Below are 18,594 nucleotides of genomic sequence, written 5' to 3' on the forward strand. Positions count from 1 at the left end.
TTTAAATAGAATATTGGATTTGGTTACCTACTATATTTTTGCCTGTTCGTAAATAAAATGGGCCTGTCTTTTCCTTGCTTTCCTCTTTATTCATATCTTCAGCTCAGCATTGTGAAAAGGATATAAGGATGATGTTTTAGAATCAAACACTAGTGTCATGAAATTAGTTGCATAATGTTTTCCATTTTTCTATTTTCTTGAACTATTTGTGTAATGTAAGTAAAATCTCAACTTTGTGGGTCTGGTGGAATTTACCCACGAAGACAACTGAGCTGAGAAAAATTTTAAAGGGAGACGCCTTTAATTAATATTCGATGTATTTGTTGGCTTAGTCACCTTTTCTGTTTCTTTTTTCTTAAGTTTTGGCATTTTACAGATCTTAATAAACTTGTTCAATTCTAAAAAGCCAGTTTATTCTGAAAGAGATATTGGGCCTTTAGAGAAAAGAATGTATGGCTCGTTAGATTATTTCTAATTCGATGCTTTCAGTCAGAGGCTGTGTATGCAAGTTGCTGGTCCAGGTCCAAGTCCACTAGAGACCAATCTTATTTGGAATTAGGTTGGCAAATTAGTTTGAGAACTGACCAAAACCTTCCTGGCATCAATAAACCTCTAATACAGGGATCTTGGCTTGTGTCTACAACTTTATAGATTTCTATCTGAAGCTAACTTGAGGCCACCTGCCAGAAATTCCCACCATTCTTCAGGGTGTCTATCTTCTCTGTTTATCTTATCTAAATACTGCTTATTTTCTCCTCCCTCCTGCAGATTTGCTCTTATATTCTCTACTATACTTTTTAGAACAGGGGTTCTGAAGATTGGATCCCAGAAAGGTTTTAGGGAGAGGAGAGCAAGTCCTTAAAGCTATTTTTGTATTGGGGCATCTGGCTGGTTCAGTTGGTGGAGCATATGGCTCTTGATCTCGGGATTGTGAGTTTGAGCCCCATGTTGGGTATAGAGATTACTTAAAAATAAAAAATAAAGAAAACTTATTTTTGTGTTTATAATAAAATTTCTCAGGGAAAGGGTTTATAACTTTTATTAGATAGTCAAAGTGTCCAAGACTCAAAAGAAGTTTAACAATCACTATTTTAGAATGTTTTATTGTAAACAAGTCTGTCACACTAACTTGTAGAGCACTCCATTAAACTATTTGCTCCACTCTGAGAAGAATCCTTCCTCTGTAGCCATCCAGAGGAGGCTATTTATTCTGTACCACTCCCGTGACTTGGGCACAGAGGTAGGTTGGCATTCCTCTGTCTTCCCAATGGCCCGTCTAGATGTCTTCTCCCACACGCAGTAGCTCCGTCTTCTGAGTCATGGCCATCCAGCTCTATCACTCCCATAGCATTTTCTTTGTCATCTCAAGGCCTACCGTTCCTTTCCCAACATCCACTGGAGGCTTCGGAGCCTGGCTCAGAGCCTTCTCCACTCCACATTCACTATAGATGACCACATTAATTATGCCTTTGTTCCTAGACTTGCTAAATGTCACTGACTGTCATCTCTTCCACACATCAGTCATTCACTTCCATGGTCATACAGAACCTATTTCATCCCAAAATATCTTGACTCTGAAAACATAAACTGTTATACTCTGAACACAATTTCCTGTTCACTTTGCTCTCTGTCCCTCACTCCTACTATATTTCTTCTTCAGCCTCATCAAGAACTCCAGTGCCCTTATCTCAACCTTTACTCCCCACACCTCAAGTTGCCAATACTCTTCCGTTTTAACTTTCTTTCTTATTTAGACTAGTTGTACATGAACCAACACATCACAAACTATCTTTCAATACCCTTAATTCTCTTATCATTCCAGCTTATTTTCTACCTACCCAGTATAATTGCAAAACTGATTTTATACTTGGCCACCAAATACTGCTAGAGTAAATAGTGCATTTGCGGACTGGTACTTCTGCGAAGTTATGGTCTCCAATCTCCACTAGGAACCAAATGTTGCCAGTCAACTTTCTGTTTTTTAAATGCCAGTTGGGGATTCAAAGCCTCACACCAGAATGACTCTTCTAAAATTTAATCTGATTATGTTCCGCCTCAGGTTTAAACTCTGTAATGACTCTCCATTGTTTCCAGAATGGTCTTCAGATGTCTTCGTCTGGCCTGGTATCCATTTTCCTCTTTCCTTATCATTACTCCCTAATTCTCTAGGTTACAACTATACTAAACTGCTATCTCTCCTGCTAGAAGCTCCTTTAAAGGAAGAAATGGATCTCATCCAACTTTTTTTTCCTTTCGGTGCCTTGTACAGTGCCTAGAACATGAGAGGTCCTATGTAAATATTTATTGAACTGAACTATATGAATAATATGTTATCAAGTTTTCCTAAAGATTTACTATCATCTCAGGAGATCAAGATAGATTAAAACATCACAAGATATTTCTCAAAATTTTTATTTTCTCTTGAGACATAAGATGCTTTTAAAATTAAAATCTTGTTTTGTACGTATATCATACTATACCACCTAATGATATATTCTTATATATAATAAAGCGCTTTGATGTTAGTATATAAAAATGATAATTGGAAACATGCAAGTCTAGATGAAGTTTGGATTCTCAAATGATGTTTAATCAATCAGGGGAAAGAATAGCTAAATATTAGTCTTATTAATTCTGATTCGTGGAGGCAAATGAGAAAGTGAAGTGAGGTGGTCTTTAGAATTTGCTCAAAAAGGAAAGTAAACAGACAGATTTACCCAAGAGATTTTTGTATTCCAGCTCTAGGGAATATGTGAGAATGACTGTTAGTCAGTCAACTATTTGCAAAAAGCACTTCTAGTTCATATTGTCCTGATTACTAAGGAGGTTTTAAATACCTTTTCAAATGTTTATTGGCCATTTTGTGAAGCACCTGTTCAAGTCTCTTGCCAGTTTTCTTTGGATTACCTTTTGATTGTTAATTTGATGAGTTTTTTTAAAAAAATTTTTTATGTTTTATTTTTTATATTTAAGAGAGAGAGACAGACAGACAGACAGAGAGTGACTAGGGGAGGGGCAGAGAGACAGAATCTCAAGCAGGCTCCAGGCTTCAAGCTGTCAGCAGAGTCCAACACGGGGCTCGAACTCATGAACTGTGAGATCATGACCTGAGCCGAGGTCGGACGCTTAACTGACTGAGCCTCCCAGGCGCCGCGATGAGTTGTCATATTTTCTACATACCAACCTTTGTTACTTACACACGTTGCAAAAATCTTTTTCTACTTTGTGGTTTGACTCTTTACTGTCTTAACAATGTCTTTGGATAGCATAGCACCGTAAGTTATTAGTTTTAATGTAGTCAATTTATAAAACACATACTTTATAGTAGTACTTTTTGCATCCACTTTTATCTTTTTTTTTTTTAAACAAGATGGTTTTTTTTTAATTTTTTTTTTTAACGTTTATTTATTTTTGAGAGAGAGACAGAGCATGAACGGGGGAGGGTCAGAGAGAGGGAGACACAGAATCTGAAACAGGCTCCAGGCTCTAAGGTGTCAGCACAGCCCGACGCGGGGCTCGAACTCACGGACTGCGAGATCGTGACCTGAGCCAAAGTCGGCTGCTTAACCGACTGAGCCACCCAGGCGCCCCTTGCATCCACTTTTAAATAATCTTCCCCTATCATGAAAATATCCTTTCACAAGCTTTATAGTTTTGTCTTTAACATTTAAATCTCATTGCTGTTGGAACTTGTTTTCTAGTAAGGTGTGAGGGTAGGGGATATGTTTTGTTTTTTCCTAACAGATATGAAATTAAAAACTTCTAAAGTGTTTTAGAAATTTGAAAAGTGCTTATTTCAATGGTTTTTAACTTTGACTATGTGATGTTTAATTAACTTATTTCTACTGATACATAACTGACACACATATTGTATCCATTCTAGTTTAGGCTCTTTGCACATGACCATCAACTACTCAGTGCTATCTCAGTTATGAACACAAGTTTAATAGACTGGATATTTCCTGAAATTATTTTAAATGCCCTGCTTTTCAGGTTTTCCTATTCAATGATTCTTTTTGGAAATTATAAAACCAAGTATTTTTTTTATCACACAATTTAAGCATAACAAAATTAGGAACAGTGATAACTAGAAAAGATATATATGTAAGTTAAAATTTTCATAAAAAGCATCTTTTAACTTAAAAGAACATATCATTGTCCCATGGTGCCAAGGATTTTCTCCTATAAATCTCCAGTCAAATTAAACTCTAACAATTCTGAGTATGGATTAATACCAGTTCAGTGTAAGCCTCCTTTCAGGGAACTGGACTGGTCTAACATTAGGTATGATTTTAAATGCCTCGACACAATTAGGACAGTTATGAGGTTATCTCCAATGCTTCGATTCCTTTTGGACTTGGAATCTCCTAGTGCCTTAAATTCCTATTTTGTTTATCCCAGTTAGATTATTACCAAACACAGGGATTTAATCTTATTTACTGCTATGTGCTTAGCTCTAGGCTAGTGCCTGCTATACAGTAGGCACTCAAAAAATGTTTGTTTAATAAATGAATGAAGGAACTTAAGCTCTAGGTAATAAACTACATATTCAGAACTTAAGTAGTGTAAGTGTTTCTGTATGTAGTATCTATCCTCAGGAACATGGAAACATTTCTGGACTGTTTGGATTCCATGAGAGATTTTGGACTGGAAGAGGCTAAAAGCCAAGCTTAAAGGCTTAGCTCATATTGAACCATACTCAGAACACAGTGGACTCAGATATCCATACACATACATGTACACCAAGTTAATTCCTGGCATTTTCTTTTAAGTTGGCTGGTAGTTAATAGAAGGGTTTCTGTAGTTTGGCAAAGTGAAAAAAAAATGGTTTTGGGAAACCTAGCACGGGAAAATGGGAAGGTAAGAGGACTGTGTCATTCCTGGTAGTTTCTTGTTTCCTTCTCTTCATGCACAAGTAAATTTTGCAGAAAATCAGAGAGGTTAAAGTTTTGTCATATACATATATATATATGTGTGTGTGTGTATACACACACGTATATACATTTTTAAGTAATCTCTACACCTGTATGGGTCTCAAACTTGCAACCCCGAGATCAAGAGTCACATGCTCTACTGACTTAGCCAGCCAGGCACACACAGGGGAAGGGCAGGCAGAGAGGGAGAGAGAGAACCTTAAGCAGGCTCCACACCCAGAAGAGAATCTGATACAAGGCTCGAAATCATGACCTGAGCCAAAATGAAGAGTCATGCTTAACTGAATGAGCCACCCAGGCACTCCTATTTGTGTTAAGAGAAATATTGGTTTTACTATTTCACAATTTTGTTCAAAACAGAGCAGGCTTCTCTAGAAACACATTAAAGAATGAACATGGTTTCTCAAGTAAAGAATAAATAATATTTTTGTTATCCAGAAGAGTATTCTTCTCTATGGGGATGGATAATTGGAAACTGGATATTATTATGAACTATTATGGGGGGGGGGGGTTATTCTAATGATTTCATGACCAAGGCAAGGAATATAAGCTTAGTTCAAATAACTACATGTTTATAGAATCCCTAACTATGAAGTAAGGTGTAAAATACATGGGGGACGGAATGAGCTTTTACTGTTTTATATATTTTTGACTTTGCTGGTATAAAGTAAGCACATCAGGAAGAGAAGCAGCTCCTTATTCTGCAGTTGAGTTTTTGGGGCACAAAAGCACAGATGTCCTTTCCAACTCCATACCCAGTAGACATCTGTTGTTTTTGACTGCCCAGCACTCATTCTTCCTTTTGGTGATGAGCCACTCCTTTAGCATTTCAGTCCATGTGATACAAGTGGCAGTGACCCCTGCCTGCTCTAACCCATCCCCTGAAATTCACATGTGGGCACACTACCGAGTCCTGGACAATCAGAACATCACAGGCTCCTAGCCACAGGTACTTCTTCAGAAATGGGCAAGTGAAACTTATGTCTTGAGTTCCAAATGGAGTTATTGAGAAAATGGTAGTTTCTTTTCTGTGGGGACACTGGCCTGGATAAAAGGTAAGTCTGAAATCACTGGTGACCTTTGCTGCCATATGAGGAGAGCCTTTGAGAATAAAACCAAAAGAGCAAAGAGAACCCAGAGATAAAGTTATAATTACAATTGTTGGAGCACCTTACCCACCACCTTGGACTTTTCAGTTAAATGAGCCAAGAAATTACTCTTTTTTGCCCAGGCCAGTAGGTAGGATTCTGAGACTTGTAACTGAAAGAGCTCTAATATAAATATCTAGGAGTCTTTCACTCACAGCCTGACTTGGTTCTGTAGAAATGGAGGCTGAAAGTCCTAGAAAGCTGGAACTCTTGCTGGAAATTATAGAGAACTGTCTTAACCGAAGAGAGAAAAACTTTTGCTCTTACTTTACTACCTCATCTCTGAACCTGATGTAGGTATGTCCTACAGCGTCCTTATTTTTTTTAATGTTTATTTATTTATTTTGAGAGACAGAGACAGCAGCGGAGGGGTAGAGAGAGGAGACAGAGAATCCCAAGCAGGCTCCGCACTGTCAGCATAGAGCCCAACACAGGGCTCAAACTCACGAACTGTGACATCATGACCTGAGCCGAAACCAAGAGTCCGATACTTAACCAACTGAGCCACCCAGGCACCCCAACAATGTTGTTGTTTTTAAAAAGCAGAAAAACAGGGGTGATACTCACTGGTCCACTTCCTGCTGTGAGATTCTGCAGAGCTCCCAAAGACGCTTCCTGAGTGTAGTTTCGGACACTCTTGGCGATCAAGGACAGATACATCCTTATCACGATGGAATGCCACAGCCATTCCACACCCTTGGGGTTGCTCTTTTCTTCCGGCATTGGCATGTCCTGATATTGCTAACCACATACACAATGAAATCCAGAATTAATGCCTTTGAGTCATTTCTACAATTCCACACTCAAACCAAGAGAGCAGAAATACCATCTAGTCTAGAGAGACTAATACTTTGCATAATAACAAGCACCTGGTATGGAAACGAAAAGGCAAATAGGTATGATATCCAATCAGTTAACTTTGAGCTCACAATGACTGTTTCTCCTTAACAACATCCTGTAAACCTCCCAACTTTACATTTCATAGTGAAAGAGAATCTAAGAGAATTAAGCATAGGCTATTCTAGAATAGTTTTCAGGCTGCTGTTAAGCTAGAAGCTAAATTAGTCACAACCACCCTGGAGATAAGAAAAACAGGCCTCTTCCCCAAGTCTTGTGAAGTTGTCTGGGATAACATCAGGATTCTAAACTTACCAGTTGCTCTCCAAGTTCACAAATACACACCATGATAGTCTGAGGAATAGGAGGGGTGACATTCTTCCAGTTTTCACAAAATGCCAGAATGCACAGTATTTCTTCATATGGGTGTACTTTTAGGATATCCAGAGCCAAGCATCAGGGTCGCTATTAATGTTAAGCAATTTCTACACCATTGACTATACTATATTAAGCTTATTTCCTAACTTATAAAGCATACAGCAGTATGACGTTGCGGTGAACAATGCAAATCTGGAGCCAGACTGCCCAGGACTGAATTCTATCCCCTCTACTAATTTCCTAAATTTTTCTGGGAAAATTCATTAACCTTTCGGTACTTCTGTTCCCTCATCAGTAAATGAGGATACCAACAATGCACACCTTGTAAGGTGGATGTAAGGATTAGAACAAATTAAAATAGTGCCTGAGATACACTAAGTACTCAGAAATACACACATACACACTTTGGCTTTCAAAGTCTTCCCAACATACCTCTTTTATTTTCCTGCTTCGACTGCCAAAACACCCAATACTTTTGTTGTTGTCGGCCTGGATAGTCCGATTTTGAATATAGATACTCTGGGAGTATCTGTCTGGGAGCTCTGTCTCCAGCTGGTAGGAGAGGTTATGAAGAATGCACACACAGTTCTCCGTGGCCTGAGAAAAGAGGATGTGCATATTGACCATATACACATAGATGCCCCTTTGCACGTATGCTATCACCTATCACAGGACTTACTAGGTTTTAGATCTTACACAGTTTACTGGATGCTGTAGGGTATGCTTGGACTGTGGGGTTCCCTGGGTGCGGGGAGTGGAATGAGTATGGCTAGATCACGAACGGTCATGAGCACAATATTAGGACATAGAGGCTGACTTTCTAACAACCCCGGAGAGCCTTTCTAGTTCACTTTTAAGGGTGTGTTCAGAACGATTCTATATTTTAAGATACATAATTTAGTAGTCACATGGAGCTGGAAAACTGAAGCTATTGTTTACAGGACCAGTTAGGGGCTACTGCAGTGATCAGTATGAAAGATGCACAAACCAGGGCAGCAGCAGCAGTATGAGGGAGGAAAGGATGAACTGGAGGGCGTTTCTGAGGTGGAGCGTACATGGTTTGCTGCCTGGTGGATACGGGATGTGAGGAAGGAAGGTAGTCGGAGATTACTCAGATTTCTGCTTTCATTTGGTGGATGGTGATAATTGTTAAGAAGGATTATTCAGAGAAGGAGCAAGTTTGGGAGTAAGAGAAGAGATGAATTTAAGTTCATTGCTGTACATGTAGCACAGGCCTCCATTCAAATATCTACACAGAGTTGTTAAATGGCTAATTGTAAATTTGGGTCTGGAAAGTAGATGGAAAAATGGGGTTAGGCAGATTTTAATATTTCTAAGCATGGATGGGATATCTTAAGCTTAGCAAATGAGTTAATGCCAAATAGCTACTTCCAGAATACTCTGAAGAGTCTTAGTAAGACAAAGTAGGTAAATCAAATGCAAGATATTTAACGCGTGAATCACCTTGTCATCTGGCTGGTAATCTGCAATGGTTCCTCTAACATAATGAACCAGTGAGTCGATCAGTCCATCACACCTTCTCATCACTTTCCTCCCATCAGGGCCTGCTGAGCTCATGTTTCTACCAGGAAAAACAAACAACCAACCACAAGACTTAAGCTGTGTATCTAATAGGCCTTTATTTCAAAGCTTTATTTGATTGATGCTTCTTCCACGTGTCTGGAAAACTGACAAATATGCAAAAGTGTGGCAGACACTTCCTGGGGTCAATTAATTATCAATTTCTCATTTTCAAATCTGGAAACAACTTCTAACTATATTCATATAACATGTTGTCACATCAATAAAAGCTTTCTGTCTACTTCACTCTAAGCACCAAGGTCATAGCATCATTTACTTAATCTGCAATCCATCTCTGAGAGGACAGATATGAGGCAAACATTTTGCAAGTAAAAGAACAAATGGTACATTAGACACAGTATAGATGTCCAAGCCCCAACCTGTTCCGTGTCTTAACTCTAAGTAACTTAAAGTTACTTAAATTCTCTGGGCCTCCATTTCCACATTTATAAAGACATGATGTTGGACTATATTATTTTGGGGTTTTGTAGATTTCAGTGTAAACAATTACTGACAAATATCAACTCAGATGTTCTAAAATGTGATGATTTAATAGCTAAAATGGCAGACAGATGTGACAAAAGTGTAAAGTTCCACAGTTAAGACCTAAGTCAAAAGCATGACCTATAAATATCTTTGTACTTAGTCTATTTCTAATTTTGCTAGGTCATGACATCTTTCTATAAACAGTAACTACATCTACAAGTGGAGATTGCTTCCTTATAGAGAACTGAAACGTATCAAATACAAAGTATTTGTAATTTATTTGGGGATCATATTTCAAATTCAGATCACGTTTATACTCTAGTATTATTATTACTATGTTCCTCTGGGTTAAGGTTTTCTTCTTAGCATAGCAATTAAAAAAGTTGAATTCCCCACAGTGTTAACACTTCTGTCAACAAAAATGGCATAAGAGCAGCATCTTCACATTCTTTGAATTTTGAGAATCACCCTTTGGCTAACTTTAATTCTAAGAACTAGTCCTATAAAATTTATCAGACTCGTTCTTTTTACTGGTAGGTAGAACATTCAAAGGATATTCAAAAGTTTTTATTTACAATGTCGCTGTCATTCTGAACATCAAAAGAATTACAATTCTGAGAACTTTTGGGTTATTCTTCATCTTTAAAATAATAGGTTGTGGGGTGCCTGCATGGCTTTCAGTTGGCTGAGCATCTGGCTCTTGGTTTCGGTTCAGGTTATGATCGCATGGCTTTGTTGATTCTTCCTGCATCGGGCTCTGTGCTGGCCGTGCAAAGCCTACTTGGGATTCTGTCTCCCGCTCTCTCTGCCCCTCCCCAACTCATTCTGTCTCTGTCTCTCTCGAAATAAATAAACTCAGGGGCGCCTGGGTGGCTCAGTCAGTTAAGTGTCCGACTTGGCTCAGGTCATGATCCAACAGTTTGTGAGTTCGAGCCCCATGTCGGGCTCTGTGCTGACAGCTCAGAGCCTGGAGCCTGCTTCGGATTCTGTGCTTCCCTCTCTCTCTGCCTCTCCCTGACTTGTGCTCTGTCTCTGTCTCTCTCAAAAATAAATAAAATGTAAAAAAAAAAAAAAATTTTTTTAAATAAAATGAACTTAAAAAATAAAATAACATATTGCACCAAGCAATTTCAAAAGCCTTTCTGCCCCCAAATACTGCTTTCGATACATACAAAGAACAAAAGTGCCCAGCATTGTGTTAAGAACTAGTGGGAACAAGAAAGCACACACAGCATTGTATCCTGCTCCCGCGAAGACCACATCTATAGGATGAAATCAGTGATACAAGACTGCTTTTAACCCACAAAAATGCAAGTTCATGATTCAACCTAACAGTCAAGGAGAGAATGGTTGCTGGATCAATACAATGATTTTTTTTTATATGGAATTTATTGTCAGTTCCCATACAACACCCAGTGCTCATCCCAAAAGATGCCCTCTTCAATGCCCATCACCCACCCTCCCCTCCCTCCCACCCCCCATCAACCCACAGTTTGTTCTCAGTTTTTAAGAGTCTCTTATGCTTTGGCTCTCTCCCACTCTAACCTCTTTTTTTTTTCCTTCCCCTTCCCCATGGATTTCTGTTAAGTTTCTCAGGATCCACATAAGAGTGAAACCATACGGTATCTGTCTTTCTCTGTATGGCTTATTTCACTTAGCATCACACTCTCCAGTTCCATCCACGTTGCTACAAAGGGCCATATTTCATTCTTTCTCATTGCCACGTAGTACTCCATTGTGTATATAAACCACAATTTCTTTATCCATTCATCAGTTGATGGACATTTAGGCTCTTTCCATAATTTGGCTATTGTTGAGAGTGCTGCTGTAAACATTGGGGTACAAGTGCCCCTATGCATCAGTACTCCTGTATCCCTTGGGTAAATTCTTATCAGTGCTACTGCTGGGTCATAGGGTAGGTCTATTTTTAATTTTCTGAGGAACCTCCACACTGTTTTCCAGAGTGGCTGCACCAGTTTGCATTCCCACCAACAGTGCAAGAGGGTTCCCGTTTCTCCACATCCTCTCCAGCATCTATAGTCTCCTGATTTGTTCATTTTGGCCACTCTGACTGGCATGAGGTGATATCTGAGTGTGGTTTTGATTTGTATTTCCCTGATGAGGAGTGATGGTGAGTATCTTTTCATGTGCCTGTTGGCCATCTGGATGTCTTCATTAGAGAAGTGTCTATTCTACAATGAATTTTTAACTGTAACAAAATCCCTTCTGTGACTCTGGTTTTCATTTGACTATTCTAATTACAGATTCACCTCTTTATTCTCTTTATTTAGTTTTTACTGTACCATTGAAAAAAGAAAACTCATGGGTTCGTAAACTGTAATTCAAACCATTTTTACTGTAGGTTTTTCCCAAGAAATGATCATTTGAACCAAGATCCCGTATCCACTCTTTGAAGAAGCGTGACAGAAACTGAAAAAGCATCTTTTCCAGTCGTCTCATTTTATACCTGGAGACACTGAGGTCCACAGAGTTTAAGTTACTTTTCTGGATGAGAGCACAGTAGTGGTAACGTCAGGATAGGAGAGCTGTGCTTTATTCTCCAGAATAGAGCACACCTCGTCTAACATTTATTCACTCCACCATTTGGTTAGCAAACACCATATGTCCCCCAACTCTGAGACAATGCTATCACATGTTTGAAAGCTTCCCTTTGACCTTTGCAACCTCTGGCTTGGAGAAATGGCAGTAGTTTAAAATTGCTTTGACAAATCAAAAGATTTCTCACTAGCTGAAGCCATAATACACCTTGCAGATGGATGGCTTAACTTCGTTAAACTTCAAAGTGTTTATTTTGGGTGAGAATGGTAATTCAAATTGGCAGGACTGCCAGTTCACACACATGAACTTCTGTCTTGCAGTTTGGTATTATCCAGACTCTGCTTGCTTTTGAAATGGGACTTACCAGGATTTTCTGGCAGTTGATACCTTTGTTGACAGAAAGTGCATGGAACCCCACTGCTTCAGTCATTTGCTCCTGCATATCAAAAATAGTTCCTACCTTACTTAACCACCCAGAAATATGAACGATAAGGGTGGATTATTTTATAGCGCTATATCCATGAATAGAAGTCACTAGTCAGAAAGGAATTTGCTATTGCACCACTCTGAAAAGAAGCAGTAATTACTAAAATGATATATCTATTTTAAAGTACTAAAATAGTTTTTTCAATAGCTAGTATTTAAGCTTGTGGGAATCAGAGAATTAAACCGTGATGATCTTAGGCAGAATGGAAGCTTTTACAATGTATCTCCTGAATCCTAAGAAATATTTCTTTGTAACTATTCCTTACATGTAGCCCAATGGAAGTTTAATATGAAAAAAATCCCAAAGTTATAAATGGAACAATATCAAGTATCAATATGTCAAGACAAAAATCCTATTGAAAAGTAAAAGAGAATGAGCAAACACACGACTCATTAAAAATTGATTATCAGAGTTACCAATGAATATATTAGAAATGCTTAGTGTCTATGGCATTAATTAAATGATGCATTTACTTTCTCTGGTATAATCTAGCCAAAGTCTTAGTAAGTATGTGGGCAACTTCCAGGAAGCCGAAACCTCATGCTGTTGGTACACTGAAATTTAAAAACCAGGTCCTTAGGGGCACCTGAGTGGCTCAGTCGGTTAAGCGTCTGACTTCGGCTCAGGACATGATCTCATGGTTTGTGAGATCCAGCCCCACATCAGGCTCTGTGCTGTCAGCTCAGAGCCTGGAGCCTGCTTTGGATTCTGTGTCTCCCTCTCTCTGCCCCTCCCTCACTCACGCTGTGTCTCTGTCTCACAAAGACAAATAAATGTTAAAAAAATTTAAAAGAAAAATAAACAAAAAAAATAAAGACCAGGTCCTTGGAGTGGGGGTTGGAGGCAGGTGGCTGGGGCCTCAGAAGAAGGAATATAAACTCATTGCACCAAGGCAGGGAATATAAACACACTGACCAAGGCAGGGCTGTTTTGGAGCTCTTCACCTTCACTGAGTCAGACTGGGAGGAAACCAGTTTGATCAGTTGCTTGTGATCTTAATACACAAGAAGGTATTGGGGCGCCTAGGTGGCTCAGTCGGTTAAGCGTCCGACTTCGGCTCAGGTCATGATCTTGCGGTCTGTGAGTTCGAGCCCTGCGTTGGGCTCTGTGCTGACAGCTCGGAGCCTGGAGCCTGCTTCGGATTCTGTGTCTTCCTCTCTCTCTGACCCTCCCCCGTTCATGCTCTGTCTCAAAAATAAATACACGTTAAAAAAAAAAAAAAGAAGAAGGTATTAAGACACCTTAATACACAAGGTATTAAGAAGAGTTTTTCTGGTAATGTGACCTGTAATAGGTGGGGAAAAAATAGAATCTGAACCCTCTGTACATCTCTGAACATCTCTGAACAAAACCTCACATATTTAGGAGGATTCGGGTGTTTTATCCAAAAGCGAATCAGTGATTTCGTGACTCTCTCTGCGACCACTTATCTCCCACATTCCTGAGTGTCACAATGAAAAGAAGAAAAGAAAACCAAACACCCTGGACCTTGCTAGAATTAAAAGAAGAATGGTATATCCTTGTTAAGATTAATGACAGGTTGACTAAACCTTCAATTCATACGGTGAACCAAAGAATGGACAAAGTCAAATGATAAAAATAACTGCAATTTAGTGTGTGTGACAGATAGAGTAGGCATTATATAAATATTATGATCTGTAATTTTCATAAAATTCCCCCAAATCACAGCATGCTAAAATCTCATTTGGAATCCTGACCTGTGACTCCTGTTTAAAATCAGAATTATCTGCTTCTAGTAGGATTTTTATTGGCCCTTCCATCAACAGTTATCTGTGTGTGGCTGCTTGTAGGCAGGCATGCTGTTACAACCAGTCTGCCAGCACTGAAAGATTGTTACAACACAGAACGTTCAAAGCTCACTGTGTGGTGCATGGCCAACTAGCTAGGGGAAATGAACACTGTATGTTAACTATACTGAAATTAAAAATTAAAAAAAAAAATAAAGTGAAAGGCTATAATTGTTTACCAGATAGGAGAACGACAGATAATAATATGGTTAAAGTCAATCTTTTTTTTTTTTTTAATTTATTAGAGAAAGCGAGAGCACGAGTGCGTGTCTGCACATGTGTGCACACAAGTAGGGGAGGGGTAGAGAGAGAAGGAGAGAAAGAAAATCCCAAGCAGGCTCTGCAGTGCAGAACCTGATGTGGGGCTTGAACTCACAAACCAAGAGATCATGGCCTGAGCCCCAAGTCAGCCTCTTAACCGACTGAGCCACCCAGATGCCCCAAAGTGAATCTTTTTAAGATACTTCACCAACAAGTCATTATACTTACTTTTGGGGCAGGGAGAGGGCAGAGAAAGGAGACACAGAATCTGAAGTAGGCTCAACTCACGGATCGTGAGATCATGACCTGAGCCAAAGAAAGACACTTAACTATGTCACCCAGCGCCCCCCCCCCATTTTTTTTTTAAATGGGGCAATGTCTACTGATTATAGGTGTGGTTTTCTACTAACACACAGTTTACATGTGTATCACATGCAAGACCTACTGCCTATGGGACCATTCTTCAAGGTATAACCACGCATACTGAAATAGTGATCACCTCAATGGTTTAAAAAATACTATGGCTACATCTTCACATTCACCAACAATTGTGGGATTTCTAATGTTATGTATCAGAAATTGTGCAGTAAGGCCTCAGTCTGCTAAGTGCTTGGTCAGAGTCCATTCTAAGACCCAACAGGCACTTGATAAGAGACTGGTGGATAAGGAGGCGTCCTTCTTCCTCTTGTTATTTGAGATTTAGGTCTGGGCTTTTGTTTATCTCTCAGCTGATATATATCAAACAGTTGGGCCTTGTCTGTGATTAACCCAGAGAAAGCAGCAGAGGCAGTCTGTTATTGCACAGAACAAAAGGGGAGCCTCATCTGAGCTGGCATAGGGACAAAAACTCTTTGCCAAGAGAAGGGCTTGTCTGTTACCCTGAAGTCAACATCAGTTCCTGAAGGTATCTGCAAACATCAGCCAAAGTCAACTGTTTGGTCTGCAAACAGAAGCATCATTGGGAAGTAGAACAAAGCTCTCCCACCTACATATCTTGTTCCTTCCAGGACAAGGAACATTAACCGAACAAAGATATGTCAGCATCTATTATACATCAAGAAACCAGAAGGTAGAGGAGGAGAAAATCTGTCCTTAAAAATCCTTTAGTTTTGCTTTCCTGTATTTTTCAGGTCCTCCAAAAGTATTCTGAATAGTCAATGCAGCCAGTAATAATCTGGTTGGCAGGTTAACAGTCATTTCTTTTGGATTTAGCTGGCTGTTCAAGATAAAATGCCAAATTACATTTCAAATCAATTATCAAGAGCAAACTCATTTTTAAAATATGCCCAGAAGCCACTGGAACTTGGGTAGACACTCTTGACACCCAAGGGAGACATCTGGGTACCAGACTAAGATTGATAAAGGTGCTTAAGTCCTAGCGAAAATCATATGATGCTCAGATAGTCTGTACCTCCAAGACAGCCATAGACTTTAACCACAGGATAGCAACAAAGTCATCAGCTGCTTTATCCAAATACATCAACCTGCTCATTTTTTTAAAAATAATGATGACTTACAAAATTTTTAATAGTAATTCTGACTATGATAAGAGTTTCTTTGACAAAGAGAAATGTCATATAATTATTGAGAAGTACAATTTTTAATCTGGGCCTATCTGCTATGGGCATGGATAGGACAGGAGAAAATTGAGTCTGAAGAACTGAGACCTTTTCAAGGATTGTCATTGTGCTGTTTGACAATTCTAATGTGACATATACTCTTAAGAGCACTGGGCTGAGGGAGATGAGAGAGGGATGAAAACATGGCTGTATTTGCTTGGTTTGATGTTTGATTTGTTTGCTTTACTATCTTACTTACTGATGAGAGATTTCAAATTGTTTTTTTAATGTTTTTATTTATTTTTGAAGGAGACAGACAGAGCATGAGCAGGGGAGGAACAGAGAGAGAGGGAGACACAGAATCCGAAGAGGGCTCCAGGCTCTGAGCTGTCAGCACAGAGCCTGATGCAGGGCTCAAACCCATGAACTGTGAGATCATGACCTGAGCCGAAGTCGGATGCTTAACTGACTGAGCCACCCAGGTGCCCCACTGATGAGAGATTTCAAACTGATGATCTGAAATCTCCAAGATTAGGTTATAAAACATTTTTTAAAATCCAGATTTTATATACCCATTTATTTTTTAAATGTTTACTTTTGAGAGAGAGAGTGTGTGAGTGGAGGCGGGGCAGAGGGAGAGGGAGAAAGAATTCCAAATAGGCTCCATGCTGTCAGCACACAGCCTGATGCAGGGCTTGAACCCACGAACTGTGAGATCACAACCTGAGCCAAAATCAAGAGTCAGATGCTCAATTGACTGAGCTACCCAGGAAGCTCTTATATATCCATTTAAATACAACTTACACCTTTTAAATTTATGTGAAGAGACATTCACAAAATAATTTAATCCGTTAAACTACACATTTGTTTCTATATTATTGGGGATCAAGAATTCCTGTCCCCCAAGAATTCCGATCCTTCCAGCTGGACTAAAAATCAAATTGACATGACACAGATTTAGAGGAGAAAATCAAATAGCGTATTTACAGAGAATCTACACATTCATGGAAATTCCAAAGACAGGCAAAATGAAGTATATGAGTCATTCTGAACTAAGAAGAAGTGGGTAGGGATCTGGGACTTCAGAGGAATATAATTTACAGGGCAGTAAGAAAAGAGCAGATGTCTGGTAATTAGATGTTTGTCCTGCCATACAGATGGGTCGGATAAAATTTATCTATGCTAATAACCCTTATTATGGAAAGACCCCTAATTTAGGGTATTCTATGTAGTTAGCGAAGGGGCAAAATTTTCTCTAGAGCCCACAGGATCTTGATTGCCTTCAGCTCAAAATAATCTTCATGTCAAGGTGGGCCCTCTTAGGGTGGTCTATCCTTGACTCCCACAATATCTAAAATGTACCACATATAAAATGCAATTATAACTGATAGTATAACATTGCTGTAAATATTGCCAATTCCATTACATATGGTGTACAGGAGTAAATTTTGTCGCCCCAAGGAATGCCTCTTTGACATATTATTTTAAGCTGGTTATTTTTAAGAAGCAGCAAACACAGGAGAAGGTCTGCAAACCAAGTGGAAGTTACACTTTTGTAAGAGACATTTACATTTGTAAGGGAAATCTCCATTTGTGAAGGTGTCTCCTAGCTATATTGGCAAGTGGGGGAAGACTCTAAATCTCTAAAAAATTATCAGTGGAGAAAGCATGAACTTAAAACTGCCTAACAGCCTTATTCTTGTTTACTGTGGTTTGCCTGGTAACTTCCCTGACTCCCACCCCCAACATCTTCTTTGTCTGTGACTGAAGATGATATTTAAGGTGATGGCTTTAGCCATTTTGGGGAGTTACTCAGTTTTCTTGGGTTTCTCCCATGTATATAGAAGATATACATTTCATTAAGCTTTTGTTTGACTTTCTCCTGCTAGTCTGTCTCAAGTCAATTTGATTGTTAGACCAGCCAGAAGAATCTTGAAGGGCACAGAAAAAATTTTCCTCTCCATCAACAGACTTCAATATTGCTTATGTTTACATATCAAATGTGAAGAATTTAAATAATTAACCAAATACACGTGTTTGAAGTTGATGATTCAATTGTCTTTATATTTCTGGAAAAACCACTCTGTAGGTTGAATAACTACTATGTGAATACTTCTATCAGGTTTTGGTATTGTTTACACTATCTTCTAGCTTTATATTAAATTATTTTCCAGAAATAAAGAACTACATTTAAATTACAATTTTAAAAAGTAGTTCTCACACACAAAAAAACTTATTTGATAATCAGGGAAACTAGACCCTAGTTTAAGTAATCTTAATTATTTAAATAATCATCTAGCATTATGCACACAGCTAGACCAAATAAATCCTTTTCTGTCATGAATATTCAGAATAAGGGATGAATGAGCACAAATAAATAGAATGAAAATATATAATTAAGGAAATGCAGATTCAAAAAAGTTCTGAAGTTTGATATCTAGATATGTGTAAAATGAAATTCAGTAACACCATATTTTTTAATACTCAACAAGACAGATATATTTGAATATATTAAAATTTTACATAGAGACATTCTTTTTCCAGAGAGTAGGTGTA

The 18,594-nt window shown here is 38.7% G+C and overlaps 1 protein-coding gene across 2 annotated transcripts in view; it reads right to left on the reverse strand.

The window, feature by feature from the left end:
* PKP2 (plakophilin 2) overlaps positions 1-18,594 on the reverse strand; it is a 93,351-nt gene that overhangs the window by 12,563 nt on the left and 62,194 nt on the right. For both annotated transcript variants that reach the window (XM_027035889.2, XM_053226114.1), the window contains exons 7-9: positions 8,762-8,879; positions 7,730-7,894; positions 6,650-6,823 (exon numbers count right to left, since the gene is read on the reverse strand). In XM_027035889.2, coding sequence (XP_026891690.2) covers positions 6,650-6,823; positions 7,730-7,894; positions 8,762-8,879 — 457 coding nt within the window. The remainder of the gene's footprint in view (positions 1-6,649; positions 6,824-7,729; positions 7,895-8,761; positions 8,880-18,594) is intronic.

This window comes from Acinonyx jubatus, chromosome B4 (assembly GCF_027475565.1).
Source record: "Acinonyx jubatus isolate Ajub_Pintada_27869175 chromosome B4, VMU_Ajub_asm_v1.0, whole genome shotgun sequence".
NCBI classification, from domain to species: Eukaryota; Metazoa; Chordata; class Mammalia; order Carnivora; family Felidae; genus Acinonyx; species Acinonyx jubatus.